Source organism: Vespula pensylvanica, chromosome 2, assembly GCF_014466175.1.
Source record: "Vespula pensylvanica isolate Volc-1 chromosome 2, ASM1446617v1, whole genome shotgun sequence".
Classification (NCBI taxonomy): Eukaryota; Metazoa; Arthropoda; class Insecta; order Hymenoptera; family Vespidae; genus Vespula; species Vespula pensylvanica.
In genome coordinates this window covers 11,428,968-11,452,943 of record NC_057686.1, presented here as the reverse complement: position 1 = coordinate 11,452,943, position 23,976 = coordinate 11,428,968, and the positions used below count along the sequence as shown (strand labels likewise).

At 27.4% G+C, this 23,976-nt stretch overlaps 3 protein-coding genes across 3 annotated transcripts; 2 read left to right on the top strand and 1 right to left on the bottom strand.

Annotated features, from left to right (window-relative positions):
* The first annotated feature begins 189 nt into the window (after positions 1-189).
* On the top strand, positions 190-7,565 carry LOC122627126 (protogenin-like). Its single transcript, XM_043807975.1, has 20 exons — positions 190-610; positions 903-1,165; positions 1,249-1,402; positions 1,489-1,645; positions 1,727-1,795; positions 1,880-2,106; positions 2,183-2,328; positions 2,399-2,558; positions 2,638-2,922; positions 3,040-3,207; positions 3,331-3,522; positions 3,617-3,801; positions 3,881-4,028; positions 4,111-4,209; positions 4,277-4,430; positions 4,525-4,658; positions 4,728-5,084; positions 5,173-5,447; positions 5,515-5,622; positions 5,711-7,565. The coding sequence occupies exons 1-20, from the start codon at positions 544-546 to the stop codon at positions 5,909-5,911; spliced, it is 3,549 nt and encodes a 1,182-aa protein (XP_043663910.1). The 5' UTR covers positions 190-543; the 3' UTR covers positions 5,912-7,565.
* Positions 7,566-10,924: 3,359 nt separating this feature from the next.
* LOC122637917 lies at positions 10,925-14,176 on the bottom strand. The gene is made up of 7 exons (XM_043830443.1): positions 13,615-14,176; positions 13,362-13,535; positions 13,068-13,270; positions 12,829-12,982; positions 12,401-12,669; positions 12,000-12,218; positions 10,925-11,909 (listed from the first exon to the last, which is right to left on the bottom strand). The coding sequence occupies exons 1-7, from the start codon at positions 13,661-13,663 to the stop codon at positions 11,856-11,858; spliced, it is 1,122 nt and encodes a 373-aa protein (XP_043686378.1). The 5' UTR covers positions 13,664-14,176; the 3' UTR covers positions 10,925-11,855.
* Positions 14,177-15,200: 1,024 nt separating this feature from the next.
* On the top strand, positions 15,201-19,152 carry LOC122637753 (activin receptor type-2B). The gene is made up of 9 exons (XM_043830094.1): positions 15,201-15,606; positions 16,129-16,319; positions 16,407-16,569; positions 16,654-16,793; positions 16,912-17,291; positions 17,365-17,551; positions 17,666-17,803; positions 17,893-18,024; positions 18,113-19,152. Exons 1-9 carry the CDS (start codon positions 15,558-15,560, stop codon positions 18,296-18,298), a joined length of 1,566 nt encoding a protein of 521 aa, XP_043686029.1. The 5' UTR covers positions 15,201-15,557; the 3' UTR covers positions 18,299-19,152.
* Positions 19,153-23,976: the final 4,824 nt, after the last annotated feature.

Genomic DNA, 23,976 nt, shown 5'->3' with positions numbered 1-23,976 from the left:
GATTGGAGGATATGAAACCGCTCTATTTGACCCGATTTCCGTAATTTGATCGAATCCAAGAAAATGAGATAGTGTGACTTTGGCGTATTTTCTACTGTTGACCACACGATGACGCTGTCGTACTTGTCGTGGCGAAGAATTTTGAATCATTTTCTTCGGCGCTTGGATTCTGGGTGGGAGGGAGGTGAGAAAGATGGCAAGGGACGAACGAATCGCGTGCTAACGCAAAACGAAGGCAGGCGTTACTGGTGTGGTTACATTTACGACGGCAAACGTGCAGTCACGGTAATCGACTATCGCCGGTTCCATTTTTTTAACGACGACGCGATGAATAACATATTTTTGTTAATCATGTGAAAAGACAAGCATTTATGAAGTCAAAAGAGTTTCTTAAGTAGCAGCTCGGAAAACAGGCCCGGCCAAAAACACTCCTTCTTACGATGTCAAACATGCGGCGAAGATTTTTTCTAAAGAGTCTCGCTATACGACGGCGTGTTTCGGCTAAGATTTGTCAGTGAAACCGGTGCCAATGAGCGTGAATATATGGCGGCGCGAGTATTTTTACTTAGTATCTTGTTTACAGAAGTACTAAAGCCCGCTTGTGCTGCAGGTGCGTCTTTTACTGTTGCCATCAACTCTGTTTGTTTACACTCATCGATGTCGCATGGCAATTCACAAATTGCGGAAATACTTGTAATCGCGTGCTATGTTCTTTGAATTACACACTTTGCTTTCTTTTTTTTAATTATTTTATTTCATCTACGTATTATTTTTTTTTTCGAAAAACTTTTGAAAATATTTTATTGATTTGCATTTATAGTAAATAAAAAGTTTTCTTTACTTAAATGAAATATTTTGTTAATATTAGAATAGATCGAAAAATGATTAATTATATTTTACAGGTGTCAAAGGTATTGGAACAAGTATAAATAATAGAAATGTATCTAAATCGGATGGTTCTGATACAGATTCAATAAAAGGTTCTGCTACAACAATAGAAATACAACCTAGTGGTCATGTAATATTGGGAAAGAAAGCGATAACACTTAATTGTATAGCTGGTACGAATCAAAATATTTCCTGGTTACATAATGGAAAACCAGTGCCACCGTGTGGTTCTACCCGATGCAATTTACAACGTAATGGATCTCTTCTTTTCATTAAGGTACTTATAACTTTGAATATAAGGTTTAGGATTAATTAAGATAAGAAGCAATAAATATAATTTGTATAAAAAATTATTCTTAGAAACAGAATTTCCAAAAGTCACAAAAGTTCAAAGAAAAAGATAATACCAGCCTTATTAATATTAAGAATCATATTAAAGATGAATATCGTTGCATAACACGTACTGATTTTGGAGGATTACTGAGATCGTCACCAACATTTATTGAAATAGCAGGTAAGTTGATTATAATAATAATTATGCTATATATTATTGGCTTATTTGATATAAAAACTTAATACTTTTATCTTTTGGTACTATAGAACTTGCCCATGTATTTAAAGAATCACCAGAGAATGTAACTGTCCAAGAAGGTGAAGTAGTAAGATTGTCTTGTATTATAGATAGTGTTCCCTTTCCACCTAATGTTACATGGGAGCATAATGGAGAATCAGTTCAGCTTAGTCTTAATGATTCAAAGTTAGTAATACCTAATACATAAAAACCAAAATAATCATTAATATCTTCAGAATATATTCATGAAAATCTTTGATATTGCAGATATTCAATGGTATCACCAGGTGTTCTGTATATAAGTACAACACAATTATCAGATGCTGGTTCTTATAGGTTTAAAATAATAATATAACTTATAAATATCATTGCCATTGCTCATATAATGATATTAAGATATTTTTCGTTTTTTTATTTCAGGTGTGTAGTGACTAATGAATTCCTAAAGAAAACCAAAAAAAGTAAAGAGGCAAAACTGACTGTTATTACTAGATCAGAAAGTGAAAACTCACATAAATCATCATCTTTATTTCCACAAATGTCATATAATCATTGGCTACTTAATGGATCAAGCCTTAATTTAGCATGTGCTGCATCTGGTTATCCACTGCCTCTTATAACATGGACATTCATACCTCGCTTTACAGGTATGTAATTATACAAGTTTTTGTAATTTTCTAGAAATCATAAATACTGTCATTACATCAAGTTACTCATTTCAAGGTGACAGCAATGTTCCACAACCTCGCATTCTTGTTAATTCTACTACTGGTATTGCTATACTAGAATTAAAAAATGTAAGCATTTCTGATGCTGGCATCTATCTTTGTTCTTCAAAAAATTCAATTACAAATGATTTGGAAATTCAGGTATGTGTAAAGCTATATGTATATAATTATTTTTTGATATTCATTAAATTTATCATTTAAATTGTTATAGAATATAACTGTAAATATATTGGTACCTCCATCATTCTTGAAAACTCCTACGAATCAAGTTTGTCCAAATGGAAGAACTGCAAGATTTGAGTGTCAGGCACAGGGTTTACCTGTACCACAAATTTATTGGCTAAAGGATTCTCTAAATATTACTGTCAATGGTAAAAATTAAAGTATTATTATTGTAATAAAGTTCGTTAAATATTTACATAATATAAAAAATAATATTCCAAATTATAGGACGTCGAACAACTTATATAAAAGAACACAACAAAATGGAATTGGCAATATCGGCAACAGTTCCATCGGATTCTGGTCTATATCAATGTGTAGCTGTAAATTCAGCAGGAGAAATATGGGCTGCTGGTCGGCTTCAAGTAAACTCATCTCGTAATAGTCCTGCTGCACCTACCTCTTTAAAATGTCATGCTGTGTCCCCAGTTAGAATTTTTATTTCATGGGAACCACCAAAGTCTCTACCGTATACCAGTATTACAGCTTATACCGTCCATTATAGCCCTGTTGGTAAGTTTAATAATGAAATACTATATATTTAAATCAAAGGTTGTAATAAATTAAAAATTTTAGAATTCTATCAATAAGAGCTTGTAAGTTATGTTGTATATCATTTTTGTTAAAAAGAAGGTGGTAAAGAAGAAGTTTCTCCTCCTGAACCAGGCAATTCCACATCTGTAGAAGTAACAAAACTTCTAGAACCATTTACAAATTATTCTTTTTACGTACGAGTATGGAACATATATGGCGCTAGTGATCAGTCTGCCACCATCTTGTGTTCTACAGCTCCAAGTGGTATGCATATTTAAAAAATATTACTATTTATTTTTTAATAATAAGATAAATATATAATTTGATAAATTATAGCAACCAAAACTATGTACCATAGACTAAAGTAAGATTAATTGTTTTAATTAGTTCCTAAAAGCACACCGAAAATAAGTATGAATGTTGTTAGTAGTACAAAGTTAAATGTATCATGGGAGTCTTTAACAAAAAGGGAATCTCGTGGTATTGTGGTAGAATATAAATTACAGTGGAGACTTCATCAACATCCATCGTCTAGAGTACTATTTTTACCCGCCACCACTGAACATTATATACTTTCTGGTATGTTTTTAAAATTAATAATAATAAAGTTTAATTAAATTAAAATTTTTTTAATTATTATAACTACTTGATTAATAAAATTAATATTTTGTAGATTTAATACCAGGAGCTAAATATGATGTACGAATATTAGCAAGAACAAAACAGGGATGGCCTAATTTGACTGAAATGCAATTAAATTGGAGCACTATAACAATGCCTCCTCTAGATTCTAATGAATTTAACATTAGAAAATTTGTAGACATGCAATTATTAAGTTTCAAGATTTCAGTAGTTAAAGTGAGAAAATAATTTTCAAATAAGTAAATGATTTGATAAGAATTGGAATTCCATTTTATTTATGATTATTCTCGTATAGGTCATCTGGAAAATAAATTTGAAAGGAAATAATAAAGTCGAGCCAGACTTTGATTCTTGGCAAATTTACTGTGAAAATTCAGATGGATACAAATTATTAACTGCTGTTATGCCCCGAAATGCTACAGAATATACTTTAACTAATCTTGGTAAGAATTAGAATTTTTGGTTTCAATATGGATAATTTATTACATGTAATAATATTTATATTATCATTTTTATATCTCATAGAAAGGAATTGTTCGTACACTGTGGGTCTTTGTATGGTAATTTCTGGCGAAGTAAGAGATTGTTTAACCAAAATCATTGATATTACTCATTCTGGTTCCAGTAAGTAATTCAATCTCTTATTCTTTTAAATAAATTCACGATTTTTATTTTATATTTTCTTATTAAGGTAATGTATTCATGGCTTTGGAGGCTATTCCTGTTTCATCTACCTCGATACATGTGACATGGACAGTAACTGAAATGCATAGTGTACATTCCTTCGAACTTTGCTATCATGCAGTTCATATAGAAAGTGTTGAAGCATCCAAATGCATTACACTGTATATATAAATCTATTTGAGTTTATTATATCGGATTATATAATGTATTTGTACTCAACATTTTTTAAATTAACGATAGTAATACATCTTCCAGAGATGATACCAAGATGACTGTTGATAAGTTGAAGCCATTTACTTTGTATCAATTTAAAGTGAGGATGATACGACATGAAAATAATCAAAGTAACATTTACAGTGAATCTGTTGAATGTTATACTAATGAAGATGGTAGTATTATCTATAATGATAAATACTATGAAAATTATAGTATATTGACTTATTTTACAATTATTTTAGTTCCTGGAAAAGTTGAGGATATTCAGTGGTTTTTGGGCAATAACACAAAAGTTCGTATTGCATGGAAAGAACCAAGTAGTATAAATGGAGTGATACAAAGTTATTTTGTTGCATATACCATGAATTTAATGAACTCTACTGGCACTTGGGGAAATGTAACAGTTCCTGGAAATAAAACATCAACTACACTTCCAGGTTTAGTTCCAGGAAAACGGTACTTTGTAATTGTACAAGCAGCTACAAAAGCAGGTTATGGTAAACCATCAGATCCTATAATCATTATCACGGGTGGCAATATTGTTATAGAATCAGATAAACAGAAGCCACCGCAAAATATTAAACCTGATCAAAGTCTAGGTAGTTATTATTTTAGAACAAAGTATGATCTTTTAAGCAAAACTTCTTATTTTTATATGCATAATAACATATTCGTTTGTTTAAATAGGTATAATTCTGGGTGTAAGCATAAGTATAGTATTCATAACAATTTGCTTATGTAGCATTTATTGCCGAAATAAATGCGAGAGTTCTAGATCTTTAAGAGATGGTGCTCAACCTCTAAAAGGACGTATTTTGGTGCGAAATGGAAACGGTTGTTGTATCGAATCTACAGCTCCTGTGAATCAGCAAATGAATGTTACAGTTACTTCTAATGAAGTTGAACTTACTGGCCTCTGTCCATCTTCACCAGTTACAACAAATCCACATTCAGATACCAAAGTAATTCAATTTTAATATATATTTAAAGATCATTTTTTCATGTAATATATTCAATAATTTGATTTAGGGAGGACATTCCAATGGTGTTGTGGAACCTTGTGTAAAGGAACCATTATTATCACCTTGGGATGTAAATGGAGAATCAAAGGATATTTGTCTTGCGGAAAACCCTCAGGTATAAAAATAATATGGATAAGTTTCTTTTAAATTTGATAAATGTATTACTCTCTTGAGCTATGAATTTTTTTTTAATATAATTACAGTACAAAAGGCGTGATAGTACCGTTTTAAGAAAAAATGAAGAAGAAAACCAAGATTTGGATGATACACAGTTCACTATGGTCAATTGTACTTTAGACAGTAACAGTGGCAGCCTAAACAATAATTCAGGGTGTCCGGATAATGATATATCATCAGAAAACGTTACCTGTACATCTATTCCAGTACTTGGACCAAATGGATGAATACGCTAACGACTAATCTTGGCTGTTCGCATTTTCATGAATTGGAATACAGCAGGTAGGAATATGACGTTAATTTAAAAAGCCTGTTACAAAGTTGTTGCAAATGAGTAGAATCAGATATTATGAAAGCAAGAAAAGTCAAAGCTTATAAAAAAGTAGAGAGGAACGTAAGTTAAGAAATAAAAGTTGATACAGTTCCATAAGATTTATATGACATATATCATATGATTCTCTCAAAAGATATCGTGTTTGAAAAATAGTACTCAATTAAATTTTCAAATAATAATATTAGTACTACAAATATAGTACTACAGACAAAAGTAAACTTGTTAAAAATCCAGGTTTTCTTATTTACATTTATGATTAAAAATTGAAAATTCTTGTAAATTATTTTACATACGAATCAAGTAATAAGATCTTTGTAATCAAGTTTTCAATTTTAGATATATATGGATACTTATATATGTTTAGTTACAGTCAACTTTACATCATGGGTATTAATCTTTAGGTATCCATACTTAAGTCCACAGTTTATACAAATAATGATAAAAGTGTACTTGTTTTCATAAATTATTTTTAACATGTAAAAACGAAAAAGTGTTTATACGAATATTTTGGAAATCGTTCCTTAAGTCAAAATATGACAACATGGACTTTGAGTGTATGTACAATGTAATATATGACATTGGAATACATAACATAGAACAACTAATAAAAAATATGGTATGCACACATTATGATAAACAAACTACGGCTGATAAATAGCATTCAGCAGTGTAGTATAAAATTTTTTTGCAAAAATATTGAATTTAAATAGATAAAAAAACTATATATGGAATAATAATGCATTGAATATGAGTCCATAAATACATTAAATGTCTAAGTGTGCAAGGCCTATACAATTTTATAATTGGCTGGAAAACTAACAATGTATTTCTCTTTTAATAATGATTATACTAGCCATTCCATGATTTTATTTTTTCAGATAGTTAAACATAAAAAAATATGATACAAATTTCTTAGCATTAAGAACTGAAAGTAGAGTATAATTTGATACTATACATGTGTCAAAATTAGTAGATATAATTTTTTTACTTTACTTTTTTTCATGAGTATATAGATAGTAATTATAAAGTTATGATTTATAAGTTGAAAATTCGCTATTCAAATGAAATAAGAAGTCGTAAAACAAATGACATTAACAAATTAAATAATAAATTAAATGCTTCACATTACAAAAGATTATATAGAATTCACATCAGTAGAATCAAGTAATTTTTACAAATCTTTAACATTAACTGTAGATTTTCTTATTTTGATATATTTCAAAGTTTCAGAAATCCTCTGAATGTAAAAAGGCAAGTTTAATATTGTAAAATAAGATGAGTATTACAAATGAATTTATACATTAATTTAGATACACAGAACAATTATATAATAGATCCTCATTGTGAACGTCCTTTGTGTCTCCAAAATCTTTAAAAGATTCTCCATAATAACAACTTAAATAATTGGGCGATTGTAAATGATTCTTACATTTTTAATAATTTTTATATTATATTTTTAATTATATGAAAATCATTTAAATTGTTTTAATTGATCATTGTATTTTTTATTTTTCGATATATTAACTTATAGTATATAACGGAAATTTTCAAAAATACATACATACATACAACATCCTTATAGTTAATGAATATTATTTTATCATTATTATTGCATATCATTTTATTAAATACTTCTATTATTTTTATTATAAACAAATTCATCCACACAAGCTATAATTAATTTCTAATATATATCAGTGATATTATATTATATTCTTTTCTACATAAAAAGTAAGTTTCATTTACAATACAAATTCAGATCCGATTTTATTTATTTTTGTTCATATATATGACTAAATAAGTACACCAATAATTAAATGTTTTTACTTTAAAAACAATTGACTTATAAACAGTAAAAGTTCTGTGTATCATACAATAGACAAAGGAAAAATTTGCAAATATATGTATTCCAGACTGGTGCATGTTACCATGACAGAAAACCCATTACAGTACCTGATAGAATAAGGTGTATCTTTTAGAGTGAGACATAGACATGTCAGTGTTGTTACTGTACCTCCACTATCTGTTATTTATTACTTTTAACATTCAGTGATATTTCACAAAATCATATTACACTGAACCATGCAATAATGTAGTTGCCATGAGCACATAATTAAATCAAGTAAAGATAGAATTATATTGGACCTATGCGTATTAGAACTTCAACTGCATCTTTATCATATAGAAAATATCTATACTTCTATAAATGAAAGAGAATTTTTTAATGTTTAAAATGTTCCCATTTTATGTTAAGAAAACTGCTATTATTCTAGACTTTTTTGTAGAATATAAGACCATTTTTAAGACAGTCCTACATTTTGGTTTAAATGTACAATAATATTATTTATGTATTATCATTACACACACACACACACACACACACACACACACACACACACACACACACACACACACACACACACACACACACACACACACACACACACACACACACACACACACACACACACACACACACACACACACCTCACATAAAACATTCTTTTTAATTATTTGAGAATATTCAATAACATTCTAAGAATGATAGCTTTATTTAGGCAAGATGCATAGAACTCATTGCATATATCTTAATATTATATAAATTTTATATTTCATATACATTATTAAGTTCATATATCATCTAACAATAATTGCAATAGTTTATGTTCTGCAACATATTACACATTCTGATGTTTGTTTTGTGATTTTATATAAGTTTCTCATTTGGTATTATATCCATTATACTGTTATACCTTATGTTATTTCTGTATAGTATTGTACTTCCATATTTGTTAAATACTTGTTACAAAATTTGTTTTAAGAAAAGGCAGTTGTATAATTTATTGAACTATACATCATCAAATGTATGTATAGTATTATCAAAGACAGCTCATCATTATCTGTATGAATTTCGTTTATTGTATGTTTTTTTTTTTTTTTTTATATACATTATAAAATATACAGGTAGTTCTTGCCTTTACGAATTACTTCATAATCGATTCCTTTTTTAGTAAAGTGAAAATTCGTAAAGTGAGAGTGTCTTCTGTTCCTAACAATTAAGTTTTTCCATTGAAAAGCTTGATAATGTTAAATGAAAAAGATTTTTTTTATATTATAGTATTTTAAAAAAAATTCTTAAAGTCAAGAATTTGTAAAATATGAATTCATAAATTAGGAACTACCTGTACATTAACTTTTCATATTTAGCACACTTTACAATGCAGATATTACATAATGCAACACATACACACACACACAGACACACACACATACATACGTTTAAGATTGTATCAGTGTTTGGCTTCTAAATAACAAAATCATTTATTAAAAATGTTAAAAAAATAAATAAAATACACATATAAAGATAAATTTGAATTATCATAGGAAAAAAAATTGATTTTATAAATAAAATTATTTTTGAACTTTTTTACATCATTTTGGATTAAGAAGCATTTTTTATAAAAATTTGTAGTATGTCATAATTTATAGCATTCCATTTGTGATATTTATGTTTTGATTCTGTTTATATCCCACTTTGTAAAACCATGTTTTTTTCTTTATAAAAGAAAGGAAAAAAACATGAATGTAATCTAATATTAAAAGACTAGCACTGGTATTTTCATTTGAATGGTAAATATTAAGTAATTACATGATGTGATAAGTTTTAAATTGTAACAATCATGTATAGGGTCGCCGTGCTATTGTGTGAAGATAATATTGATTATAAAATACAAATGAAAATATTATTCAGATATAAAGTAATAATTACCATGAAAAAGCAAGTTACTTTTTTTAAGGTAGAAACATGAAATACATACATATTGTAGTATATATCACATTATTAGTCTTCATTCTTCACTATAGTTCACTGTAAATCACATACAGTAAGACTTACCGATGATTTGAGTCAATAACACTATAATTATTAATCTAGTTTCCACGTTTAGTTCATTGCTTAAACAATTACTAATAAATTCAAAATTCTTAAATTGTGTTTTTGTAATAATAGTTTTTATAATATATTTTTTATACATGTGACATGATATATTTTAGAATGTGAATGTTCTGTTTTTCTGATAATATTATTATTAATATTTATTTTAAACTTAACTTGGAAACTAGCCACAAGAATCTCCTAGCTTTAATATGAAATAAGCAAGATAATTTATATCCCATTTATTTTGCAATAGGCACCAGTAATAACTGATTAATAGTGTTGGCCATATACTGTTAAAGTATTAATACTATCGTGCGGCGACTCTAGTCAGACATATATACCTCCTCAGTTATCGCTCTGCAGAGTGACTTACATTACTTAATTTTAACTTAATGTCTGTACCTACTAGACACGATAATTTAGACTTATGCATTTTACCTCGAAAAATATATCTTCATGTTCAGTGATTAAATGTAATTCAGACATTACTTACTTTATATGAGAAAAGAACCTGTAATTATGTTGATTGGTATTATATATTGTTATATGTAGCAATTATTGTGTATCAAGTAAATATTAATAATTTATTTTCACACACTACTCTTTATTATATTTTATTAATATCTAGAGGATTATATTATAAAGATTATGGCGTTTTGTAGAACGCACTTGCTGTGTACATACTTGTAGTCATAATTGTACATATATTATTTCTGGAAAATATTAAAAGTATATATTTTAATATATTACATATAATTAACTATATAAAATTATAACCTTATTGTTTAAAGTATTAAAATTAAAATGATAAACAAAATATCTAAGAATACTGTTGAACTTTCTGAATACAGCATCTTGTTGTAAGTGAAAATTGAATAAAATTAAGATAGAAAAATATAGTTTCTTTTCTTTATATATTGCCTATACCTAGAATGAATTATATTTAAAATATAAGTGAAAACACAGAAATTGATAAATTGAATAACTTTATTATCAAAATGCTCGCTGTATATTTTTTAACAACAATTTTAAAAAAGAAATGCTATTATACTTATGTGACATTTAGTACTAACATAGATTTATATCATTTTATGCATTCACCTTATGCAAACATTAGGCTTTTACTATGTATATCTAGCGATTTTTATAAGGATTAATATCATAAGAATAAAATCTCCTAGCTTAATCACGTTGTTTGTACTTGGCTTAATACGTTCGCTTATGTATGACATATTAAGTACTATAAAATATATTGATAATTATTTGGAATAGAATGATTTTCAGGTTCACTCACAGCACTTGGAAGATACAGTTGAACACAATAATTAAAAAAAAAATCGCGTATCTCTAACAATGATCAATATCGTTTTATATATCTTCAAATCGTTGTATATAAAAAACATATTTGGCCAAGTATATATTAATTAAAATTAATTATTAAAATAGTTTATATTTTATTTTTAATTGAGGAGATTTAGACAGTATTAAATTATTTTATGTTACTATGTAAACACATCCTCAATACTTGTTTTAATTTAGGCAATTTCTGTACTTTAAAAATGACAATCAAAAAATTAACAATCAAATTCTCAATTAATAGCGTAACAAATTAACCTGCAATTTAATTATAATAAAATTAAGTACATTAATCTCTACTTTATCACATTGGCAAACAAGCCCATCTATGAAATCATGATTTTTTATCCTGAAATTCTATAAATTCACCTAATGTATTATTAAATGTGTAAAATGTGGTTGTATATAAGTATTCAGTGTATACTAAAGTATATAACTTTCGTACTTGCGTAGATCACTAGGCACAAGGTGAAACGTTTCTATGTATGTGTAAGTCATTACAAGCATTCAAATATTCTGTATAAAAAATTATTATTGATAAGAGTTAAAGTACTAAGGAATGTGGAAATATCTTCATGGCTACATAATCATCAAGAACCTGAAAAATCAAATAAGTTATATTGAAGAAATTCATTGTATTTTTTTCTATATCTTCATTAATATTTACATTCACATTATTTGTTATTACCTCTTTAAGTGATTCTTTTGTGAGTTTAGGATATAGATACGTAAAACCTGTATTAAGAGATAGCTTCCCTGATTTTAAATATAAATGCTTGTTATAAAGCAATTCTTGGTCTATGTATGGAGATAAAGGACTATTCTCAACTCCATCTTTATTACATGCGTCAGCCCAAGGACCCATATGTTTGTCATTTACCTCTTCGACTACAGAACTCATATCAGTCTAAAACAAAAATAAATTATGTTTCATTATGGAAATATGGGTAGTATGGAATATTAAAAATATTATTTAGATAATTGCACTATTATTTAGTGCAAGTAGTAAAAATACTTATTGAAAAACACCCAATATATATAAGTATAGATAAGAACATACTAAGAATAATTTTAAAATCCTTCTCATACTTTAGCCAGAGTAGATAGTGTAGTACCCCAATAATCGTGGTTGATGTTAAATAATTCTGAAACGATAGCACTTATGGAGCCTTGAGTGGAATTTCCTTCATCAACAACATTATATATTTGTCCTATTGTGTCAGATCTGTTTGCTACATGCCATATAGCTCGAGCCATATCTCTTACATGGACTGTATTCATACGAAGATCTGGTCCCCAAAGTAATTTCATCATTTCTCCTAGATGTTTATAGACTGCTCCAACTACTAGCCTTGGTGCTGTACAATATAAAAATAGATGGATGATATATTTATATCATTGTAATATTATATAGAATATTATTTGTAACACAAAACCATACAATTTAACACATTATATGATCCATCAGAGTATAGAGTTAAAAATGAAGATATTCCTTTGAAATATATTTGTAATACCTAAGCCATTCCTATCACCAGGTCCATATACTATTGCTGGTCTAAGAATAGTATATTTTAAATCTGGTATGTTCTTCAGATCGTGTTCCACTTGTAATTTATATTTTGCAACAAATGTCCATGGATCTCCATTTTCTTCTTCTATACATGGTACCTTTACATCATGTAATCAATTAATCACAAATGCATTATTTTGAAATATGATAAATTTGATGAAAGAAGAGAATAATTTATATTACTTTTTCAGAAGAACTCAGATTGCCTGAACATATTTCAACAAAATGATTTGCTTTAATTTTGGCAGCTTGTTGAGCACAATTAATACTTAATTTGTAAATGCCTTCTTTATAAACAGGGTCTGTTTGCCCGCATTTTGTTTCTCCAGCACAATTAAAAACATAATCAATCGATTTATCAGAAGCAAATGCATTCTGACAGGATGCTACAAAGAGATGTCATATGCATATATACTAAACATGAATTCAATTCTATTTAATTTAATATGCAGTTAATACCAATAATTCTTTTATTACCTGCATTTATTAAATTAGCGCTTTTAAATTCAAGTAGAGGATTTTCAAAAATTTTCGCATGTTTCGAATTTAACCAGGCAGTTTGCGGAGGCACTTTATCTACAACACGTAGGTACGATACCAAATCATTATCCAGTAAATACTCCACGAGATTACGCCCAATGAAACCGCATCCTGTGATAACGAAAAAATATTTTTATTTATTCTATTTCTAATGTCAATTCTGTTATTAAAATAAATCAATTATGCTTACCTCCTAAAACAATCACTCGCGGTTTCTTATCAGTGACGGGCGTTGCCATAACTGCTTAACATTTAAACTTCTTCGTTTTTTATACTTAAATCTGGTTACGATCAAAGTCGTAATATTATAATTATAAACTTCCGTCAAAATTATTTATGAAAGTTTTATCACAGTGTTACACTTGAATTAACCTTAAAACCTTTTATATATCACATAAAGAATTGTTTTCTGCTGCTTTCTACATATGTCAAATCCCTGATTACAGCTGATCATAGATGGTGTTTTGGCTCAGTTACTTGTCTTCTAACCGTTATAAATTAGTATAGTTTCCTGGTGATAACATGTGTTGATATATATTCTAAGTTTATCTCAGTTTCTCCATTTACTCGAAAAAATTATATTTCATTATATTATAAAAATAACAAAATAAAAAAAAAACTTATAATAGGGCAATGATCCGAAATCCGTAGTGATCGAAGCGATACCTAGTAGTCAATCTCGAAAGTTTTGTCATGTACAGCAAATATTATACGATGCAAAGTAATAATATAAATGTATAAGCCGTTACAAAATACTGGATTATAAAAGACTTATATATACAATGTCGATAATGCAGAACACGTATCATAAGTCTAAAGTCCTTATATAATTTGCTATATATATATTCATGCAATATTTCGAATGTTACGCCCTCTATTTATTAGAAAATGTCTGTAGTATGAATAAATTGCTATTGGTTATTGCTGTAACCAATAGAATATCTTTATAGGATATTTTGTCATAGTCCATTTAGTAGATTCATCGAAAGTAGGTCTTAAAAGTAGGTCATCTAAAGTAGGTCTCGTTGAAAGTACAGACTTTTAACCTAAACGTGTCGATGTTAAGAATTATATCTTTGGAGTTTTTATACATTGTAACATTACGTTGTTATATTGACGAGAAACGAGGGATATTCTTAATTTGCAGTCTAATGTGACTACATACACTTTCCGTAACAGCAATCATAACCGTAACATCGGAATTTACAAGATAGACGCAGTTGTCTAATGTTCTGTAATGCAGCGTTGCCATGGCAACGTTACACGGAAAGTTCGACTTTATTTATTGCGTATAGAAATAAATTATACGAAATATTTGAGAAATACATTGTAAATTTTAAGAGTAAATTTATTAATTGTGTTATAAACAAATTTTTTATTATATTATCTTTGGGTGAGACAAACTTACGCGTACAATATTTTATAGATACTTCGTTTATCGCGCGTCAGATAACTTTGCAATCTGATTGGCTATTCGTAAAAATTGAAATTCAACATGTTGAATTTTTCGACATACTGTAATTATTATTACAGCCGAATTAAGCAACGAAATTAGTCAAAATTTTATTATTATTGTTACGGAAATTGTATCTGATCAACGTAACGGTAAACTAAAGGAAATTTCTATATATTTATTACCAAATCAAAGGATATTTTAGTAATTTTTACTGTTACGTTGGCTTTTGCCAATGCCCAATCAAGAATCGTTTGTAAAGTAGGAGGGATGAAACGTAATAGACATGTTTTCTGACAACACCGATTGCGATCGCTATTACTGTCTGATCACATAGTTTATGGTTCATAGTCAATCTGCTCTGTGCGTCCGCCGTGTATTTTTGTAATAATACGAGATGAGAATCTTATTTTAATTGTATTGGAAGATTTCGCGCGAGACGTGTGTATGTTTACGGAATCAAACAAGAAGTCTAGGATAGTTTTATTCCTTTTTCTTTTCTAAAAGTTACGAGAATAGCAGTGATTTAATAGTGAAAATGACATGAATTCATGCTGTGCGCGTTTCGATATAAAGGTGGGAGGGGGAGGAAGAGAGATGTGTCGGTGGATGAATTACTACAATTTGCTTAATAGCTAATAGACTCAAAATTACTGGTATGCTTTTACGATCCATTCACGATGTCCGCATATGTGACGATACTGCCATACCTTTTCCTAGGATTATTAGGTAATTGACTATTGTATCATTTCTATCTAACACTTATAGTTATTATTTTAATTGAAATTTTAACTTGAGACAGTTAGAGGATTGTATCGTTTTTTCGACGAAAGCACTCATTTTTATACTGATGTATTATTTCTGTTAAGTATTGTATTACTTCTGTTAAATATCATATCTGATACATAAATACGAACAGTTATTTCAGTTATATTCTTCTATGATAACAAAAATACAACAAATTACATAGGTTTTATATTAATACATACATTATAAAATATCAGTTATTACAAAAGTTTATCATAACGGTTGTTATAATTCGTCATTTATATCACATGCCTACAGTTACTTGATTAAATCTAAATCGTGAAGCTTTTAACATTATTAGTTATATACATTGAAAGAAAATGATAAATGAAGTATGTTTGTATTATAATATTTGATTTATAAGAGTTTTTAAACATATATATCATCGGTATATAAACATTTTTATATCCAAATATCTTCTTGTAACCTATATATTTATTACAGGAGTTGCATTAGGACATGATGTTAAAGGTTCTAAATTTTGTGAATTTTATAATGAAACTATGTGCACAGAAAGTCAACAAGGTTGTTCAGGAAAAGAGGAATGTGGTCCACATGACCCAGATAAGCGTAATCATTGTTATGTGCTATGGTATATTGACAGTGTAACCAAAAAATCTATAATTAAATTGAAGGTTTGCTCGCACGAATTTGCTGTTTTTTTTTTATATGTATATTTTGTTTTAATTCAACATTTAATATTATATTATATATTATTGCAGGGTTGTTTCTTAGATAGTAAAGAATGTTACGACAAAACAAAATGTGTTGAAGAAAATGCAGACAGGCAAAAGAAATTATTTTTCTGTTGCTGCGATGGTAATATGTGCAACCAAAATTTCACTTGGGATCCACAACCTACTCAACCTCCTCCCGTTGATCACGGTAAAAAATTTTGTGATGAAAATCAAATATATTATTTTTTTATTTTATCAAATATGGAAGTAATTAATAATGAAATATTTTTAGGATATAAACCAGTTCCAAATACTGAACAACAAGTAATAACACTTGTTTTATCCATATCAATTCCTATTCTCATTCTTGCATTAACTTTACCCATTTTGTATTGGTGCTATCGTCGTAAAAAATTGGGATACTTTAATGAGGTTAGTATAAAGTAGAATAAAAGTCTAATTTATGTAGATAACTCTACATAATATATGCATCTTATTTATTTTATATGAAAGTAATTGATGAATACTATAGTGATTTCATTCTTATTAGGTGCCAACGTTAGAACCATTACCTTTACCTCAGCCATCTCCTAATTTAGGATTACGCCCAATCCAACTTCTCGAAATTAAAGCTCGAGGACGATTTGGAGCTGTGTGGAAAGCACAGTTGAAAAATGATATTGTGGCTGTAAAAGTTTTTCCTATACAAGATAAACAATCTTGGCAAACGGAACAAGAAATATTTAGACTTGCACACATGGATCATGAGGATATATTGCGTTTTATAGGTGTTGAAAAAAGAGGAGATAATTTGCAAGCAGAGTTTTGGTTAATAACTGCATACCATGAAAAAGGTTCTTTATGCGACTATCTAAAAGCTAATGTTGTAACATGGCCTGAAATGTGTAGAATTGCAGAATCTATGGCTCGGTAATTATTATTTATTAGTAGTAATTATCATTAGTTATTTTATATGGTATCTATTTATTTTCATATACAATAGGGGATTAATGCATCTGCATGAGGAGATACCAGCTAATAAAGTTGATGGCTATAAACCAGCTGTTGCTCACAGAGACTTCAAATCTAAGAATGTGCTTCTCAAAGCAGATATGAATGCTTGTATAGCCGACTTTGGCTTAGCATTAATATTCCATCCTGGAAAGCCTTGTGGTGACACACATGGGCAGGTAAATACATGTGTATAACTGTTTATGTCCCAATATGTACAAAAATAGTACATATATATATATATATATATATATATATATATATATATATATATATTATCATCATCATTGTAGGTTGGAACAAGAAGGTATATGGCTCCCGAAGTTTTAGAAGGGGCTATCAATTTTACAAGGGATTCATTTTTGCGAATTGACATGTATGCATGTGGACTCGTATTGTGGGAGTTGGCTTCACGATGTACTGTACAAGATGTAAGATATTATTCTTTATTCAATTACTCCAGACAGCTTTGTATAAAAAAGTTAAATAATGCAAAATATATTTATATATTTATATACAGGGACCAATTGGAGAATATAGACTACCATTTGAAGATGAAGTTGGTCTTCATCCTACATTAGAAGACATGCAAGAAAGTGTGGTACATAAAAAAGAAAGGCCACTTATTTTAGAAACATGGCGTAAACATCCGGTATGTTGATTTTAATATATATTTTTAGAAACTAAAATATATTCTGTCTTTCATCTATATTCGTTATTTTAAATATATTTTGTCATAGGGACTTTTATCAATTTGTGATACGATGGAGGAATGTTGGGATCATGATGCCGAAGCGCGTCTTTCGGCTTCGTGTGTAATGGAGCGAGTGGCTACATTGAGTAGGACACTTGTTTTAAATTCATCTACATTAATTCGCGTTGATAATACCAACGAGTCTATCAGCACTAAGGAGTCTAGTATGTAGTTAGTATATATGTATTATAGTTTTAGTTAAATTGCACAACCATTTCCTGTATCATAATTTTTTCATGTACATATGTGAGAAATGCCAGAACATCAAATGCATGAGCATTTTAATCATCAGAATTTATGATTATATTATTTTTGTATCTATTAGATTTCTAACTTTTTAAACTAGAATATAGATTTAGATCATAATTTATAATTTATTACAGTAAGATTTATTGATAAACGAGTATATAGAAATTAACAGCTTTTGAATCGTTAGTTTTTCCACAGTTTTTACCTAATTTGGCTGTGCTGACTTTATAATGTTTTTTTTTTTTTTTTTTTTATTGCATGCAGCTTGATTATATATTAGAATCTACATTGCAAAATATATGGAAGATAATTTTTTTCTTTCTGTTTGTACAATGGATTTATTGTTTTATTCTGAATAATTATGTATTTAACAGTATTTTCAGCATACATTTTACACTTAAATCTGTGAAATACATAAAATAACAAAACTGTTGATTGCTTGTACATATAGAAGAGTGGTACATACATTGAAACAAATGCATAGTTGTGCCTGTATAATCAAACATTGTCTTTACTCCGTAATGTTATTTGTACCTATTTTATAAAGCAATTTTTTTTTCTTTTTTTTTTTAAGACATCTTAATAAAAATATATCAGAGTCTTTTCTGTTATTATTTATACAAGCATGTTCAGATATGTACAAGATTTATTTAATAAATACTTTAGATGCAATCTACAGAGATTAATTGTATTTAGAGATTAATTAAATCTTTCTTTCAATTGTATCATAAAAATGAATCATTTTGCACTACAACAGTTAATCTGCTTTTGAAAAATAATTTTTTCAAAATGTAAGATTTAAAGATTTTATATGAAGTTTAAAGATAGATATATTAATATAATCTATAGACTATAATTGAAGTATATTATTTATTTTAGTATATAATATAATATATTCAATGTGATATATATTCTTGACTCTGATATGTTTTTATTTATAGCTCAACTTATTCATTAAAAAACCGATTCATAGTAATTACTATGAATTTAAATGCCAAATATTCCACTAATTTAAATCGATTATTCGCTATAAAACATCGTTTATAAGGTATTATTCAGGATATATTTGTAAAGTCAGATTTTATATTTAGTGTACAAATTACATCAGTACAGGTGCAACAGAACTGCATTGTATATCTTAATAAACATTTTTCAGTTTAATAATGAATTTAAGTACAAGACTTTTATTACATAGTGTATTATATATGATTATATTTGGAACAAAAATGAGGATAACTGATCAAATGCATGATTTCATAAAATATCTATTATGAAATATTGTGAGCATCATAAGACAAAATTTTTTTATATGCTATAAGTTAAAAAAGATTATTTGGGTATTTGTAGCTTTACTAATTTTTCTTTTGTAACCCCTGCATCAGAATCAAACATTTCTTGATGCTTATCAAAATTTAACAAAACTAAAGTTGTTACAGAGTGTGTATTATGATGCGCTTGATTATACTCATTGCTGTAGATATAACATTAATACTCTGAGATATTTGGAGGACAAAAATGTTTGAAATCATGGATTTATATAAGATATTACAAGATATTAATGAATTTATATTAAGATATGCAAAAACATAATAAAAAATTGATTTTTAGTTTTATTATTTTTTAATGTTTTTCGTTTATAAGTTGGTTTTTGGATTTATTAATTGATTATTCTGCAAGAAAAAGTACTATATTTTATGAAGGCAAGTCAATTAGATATTCACTACTTAGACACAATAGAGAAAAAGATTGTAATACTTTTTTTTTAATTACAGAAATTATTCATTAAAACGATGAATTTACTAATACACGAATATAATGTAATTATAACACAATTTTTTACGCTTACACCAAATGGATTCATTAATTATATCAATAAGTTCAATGAAAAACTTCGTTTTTATCTCCAAATTATCTGAAGAGCAGCTGTATAAAACTGTACATGATATGGCATCTATAATGTGAGGAAAATTTTAATGCAGAAATATGTTAAATGACTTTTATGAAATAACACGCAAATATTGTACCAGTAAAGTAAAGTTATTAACATTAATAATAGGGTACAATTTTTATTGACTTTGGATATAATAGATAGATAAGCAAAGAATATGTAGAATTATATTACTTATGAATTACATTATTTGTGAATAAACACAATACTACATATTTCTCTGACTGTCGTTTGTATGTTATATTACAATCAAATATTAGTGCAAATTTCATTTTCAATCATCAACTCTTAACTCATGAATTAGAAGAACTGGCATTTCTCATTAATGATCGTTACATAATTATCATTTTGAATTTATAAAATTAATAAAATAGAAACAAACAGAAACTTTGACAGTGAAAAGCATTCTTTTAAAGCTACATTACATGTGTATTGTAAAAACTTGATATAAAAATCTTATTACAAAGTACCTGGTAGATACAATCGAATTGTTCGGTTGGAAGCCACAAGGAATTTACTAATATTGTTGCACAATATGTGTTATGTATCAATTTGGCTATATTGATTTAAAATTTAAATGCACTTTTTCATGATAACTTTGTCATGATTTTCATCAGATATAAAATAATTTGCTTAAATTTAAAATGAACTTTAATTTTTAAACAATTCGTTATTGACGTTTTTCTTTTTGGATTATGAATAAAAGTTTGATGAATAATTATTTAATAAAAAATGATGCATTACGTGCTCTTTTCTAATATGTTTCTTAATTTGCTTGCATTGATAGTAAAATCCTTGCCTATTTACGAATTAATCTTTCGTGCATCAGTTATTTTGATCATATCAAATATTAATTCGATCATAGATATGTAAGTACAATGAAATGCTCTGTTTTACATACAATTTCAATTGCGCTTTAATGCTGTTTTACACTTAGGAGGAATTAGGAATTTCTAATAAGTTGAATAATTGAAAAACCTTAATTGTTGAACAACTGACATTCTGAATTAATATATAATGCAATTAAATGCATCTTTCATTTAGTCATATTAAAGACTGGTAAATATTACAATATTCAATGTTACATGCTTTGAAGTATCGTGGGAGTTTAGAAGCGTTTATTCTGCTTGTTCTTTAACTCAGGAGGAGACATATTATTGTAATGAAACGTAGTGCTTATTCAGTCTGCAATAATTTTTTAAAAATGTAAATGTGTAGTTAATAATATTATATGCAAGTGACATATTTGTAAAAAGTATAAGAAATTATAAATAACAGTAATGGAATATTATGCATGTACTTTATCTGCTCTTAAAGTGACTTTTCCTGAGTTAAATATCTTACGAATAAACAAATAGATTGACTATTAAAGATCTTTTAAACATGCATTAAACAAACAAGAATTATTCAGGCTAAGATTTTGATGAAATTAACAAGTTTTTTTTATAAAAGGTTCCTCTTACTTGTTCTGCACGATCGTTTATTACTTTATATGCACACATATATAATTATAAGTTAACGTTTATACACATTATAAATGATACAGTTTGGCTATAAAATAGCTTGTGTAAAAATTGATACACAGTGTAAGTGTAAAACATACACACATTGATCAAAGATATCACAGTTGATATAGGCATATTGTAGACTGTAAAAAAAATGGGGATGAATGTACATTGTGCATAAAAAGGCCTAATAATATTCTGACAATTCTTTACAATTTCTAGTCATTAACAGAACAAGCAAGAGGATAATGACCTTTTTTTTATTAGCAGATTTGAATAGTGCCAAAAGGGAGTATACACATAAAATTGCATATGTTTATGTATTTATTTGTACTTAAGTAATACATACACAAGAATCAGGAGCATGTACTTTCATAATCTTTATTATATATTGTTGACATGAACCGTGGTAAATCTCCAATTATTAATACTGCCATTACAATCTGGTTATATAAAAAATTATTATAATTGCTGAAAAATTAATATAAGTATTTATGTGCATGCATAAGTTCACGAGGTGTTTAAATTTTTATACAGATTCTCACTTTTTTCTTTAAAATAAAATACATGGAAATTGTGATGAGATATGGAATTCGCAAAAATCTTAAATTACACAAGAAAATTAATGTCATTAGTTAATTTAAGTTTTATTTAAGAAATTAGAATTATAACGAATATTTGGACTTCTACATATCGAATAGTAGATAGCTATATTAATTATAAAATCATTGTCTTGTATTTTTTTAGAATTAGTCAAGTGTGAGTAATAAGTTATTGAAACTCATTATTACTGTTTTGTAAAATAGTATCTACTGTTATAGAAAACTATAGTTTTTTCAAACAAAGAGAAAAGCCATTGATAAAACTTGATTCCTTTATGTTTTCCTACAAAATGTTTAAAAACAACTATTTTCATTCTTTTATAAAAATTTACACTTATTTAAAAATTCATTGGTTTTAGTCATTTATAATAAAAAAATAATATTATTGAATAAGTTAATATATTTACAAATTTAGAAGCAACATTACCAGCATACATATATAATTCTATTAAATTTTATAAATAGTTCTAACATTAGTTCATGATTCTTAACAGTACCTTAAAAGCATTCCAGTCAATATTACATCGGTATGCGTCGAAAATGAATAAAATTTTAATCCGAGACAATTCTTGTATATTTTATGTAAAATTTCTCTATTTTTTATTAATATTCACGATTGAACACGTAAAAAAAATGGGGTTGTATAATTTTTAATATTTGATGAACACACAAATGTATAGATAATATACAATGGATGGTTATTGCATTGTTATCGATAAACGAAATTTATATTAAAATAAATAGTAAGAAATTTATAAAATTGGTCTAATAATTTGTTGATAAGATATTGTAATACTTTCTCACCATGATTTTAAATGATATGTAATAGAACCCCACCAAGATAAATTAGAAATATAATATAATGCTTTCAGGTACTTTTGTTATTATTCACTAAAGATAATTTATTTAAATAATTTATTACATTATTTCCATAAAATTATTGGATCAAATTTTAAATTAACTCGTGTATAATGTTGAAATTAATTACATATAAAAACGTACGCGTGTATTCTGTAATCAGTTTATTGTATACCTATTGTAAATAAGATTTAGTAATATGTAAACGAATTAAGGCTACTAATATAAAAATAATTACTTATTTATCAATAGAAGTAATATGATTTATAGCAATAGAATGTTCCTACGCACACTGAATGTAACTGTTTTCAAGATGATAACATATTCAGCTATAAGACCTACGTTATAACGATCTGATCAGAGATATTTCAGTACAAAAAATTTAGAAATCAAGTTTACTCGATTTTAATATAATGTGTTTGTGTCTGAATGTGACATTGTGAATCGTCTATAAAACAAAAAGAAAAAAAAATGAAAATATTAATTAATTCAACTAGCACTTACATGTTTTTATATATTTCTTTTTTTTTTTTGTATAAAATATACAATATATGTGTAAGTTTTAATATTTACTAAAGATTATAATTTTGGTTTATTATGTTTAAAAATTATATTAAATAAAAGTAAAATTTAAAGTCTCTCTATTAATTTATAAAAATTAATTATAGGTAGAAACATATTAAGAAGA

Bases quoted from the DNA above. Each gene is read 5' to 3' on its own strand.
- LOC122637753 (XM_043830094.1), top strand. From the start codon at position 15,558: ATGTCCGCATATGTGACGATACTGCCATACCTTTTCCTAGGATTATTA. The intron at 17,292-17,364 runs GTAATTATTATT...CATATACAATAG, and splicing joins ATTGCAGAATCTATGGCTCG to GGGATTAATGCATCTGCATG. The intron at 18,025-18,112 runs GTATGTTGATTT...ATTTTGTCATAG, and splicing joins AAACATGGCGTAAACATCCG to GGACTTTTATCAATTTGTGA.
- LOC122627126 (XM_043807975.1), top strand. From the start codon at position 544: ATGGCGGCGCGAGTATTTTTACTTAGTATCTTGTTTACAGAAGTACTA. The intron at 4,659-4,727 runs GTAGTATTATCT...CAATTATTTTAG, and splicing joins ATGTTATACTAATGAAGATG to TTCCTGGAAAAGTTGAGGAT. The intron at 5,085-5,172 runs GTAGTTATTATT...TTGTTTAAATAG, and splicing joins TAAACCTGATCAAAGTCTAG to GTATAATTCTGGGTGTAAGC.
- LOC122637917 (XM_043830443.1), bottom strand. From the start codon at position 13,663: ATGGCAACGCCCGTCACTGATAAGAAACCGCGAGTGATTGTTTTAGGA. The intron at 13,536-13,614 runs GTAAGCATAATT...TCGTTATCACAG, and splicing joins GCGAGTGATTGTTTTAGGAG to GATGCGGTTTCATTGGGCGT. The intron at 11,910-11,999 runs GTAATAACAAAT...TTGATTTTTCAG, and splicing joins CAAAAGAATCACTTAAAGAG to GTTCTTGATGATTATGTAGC.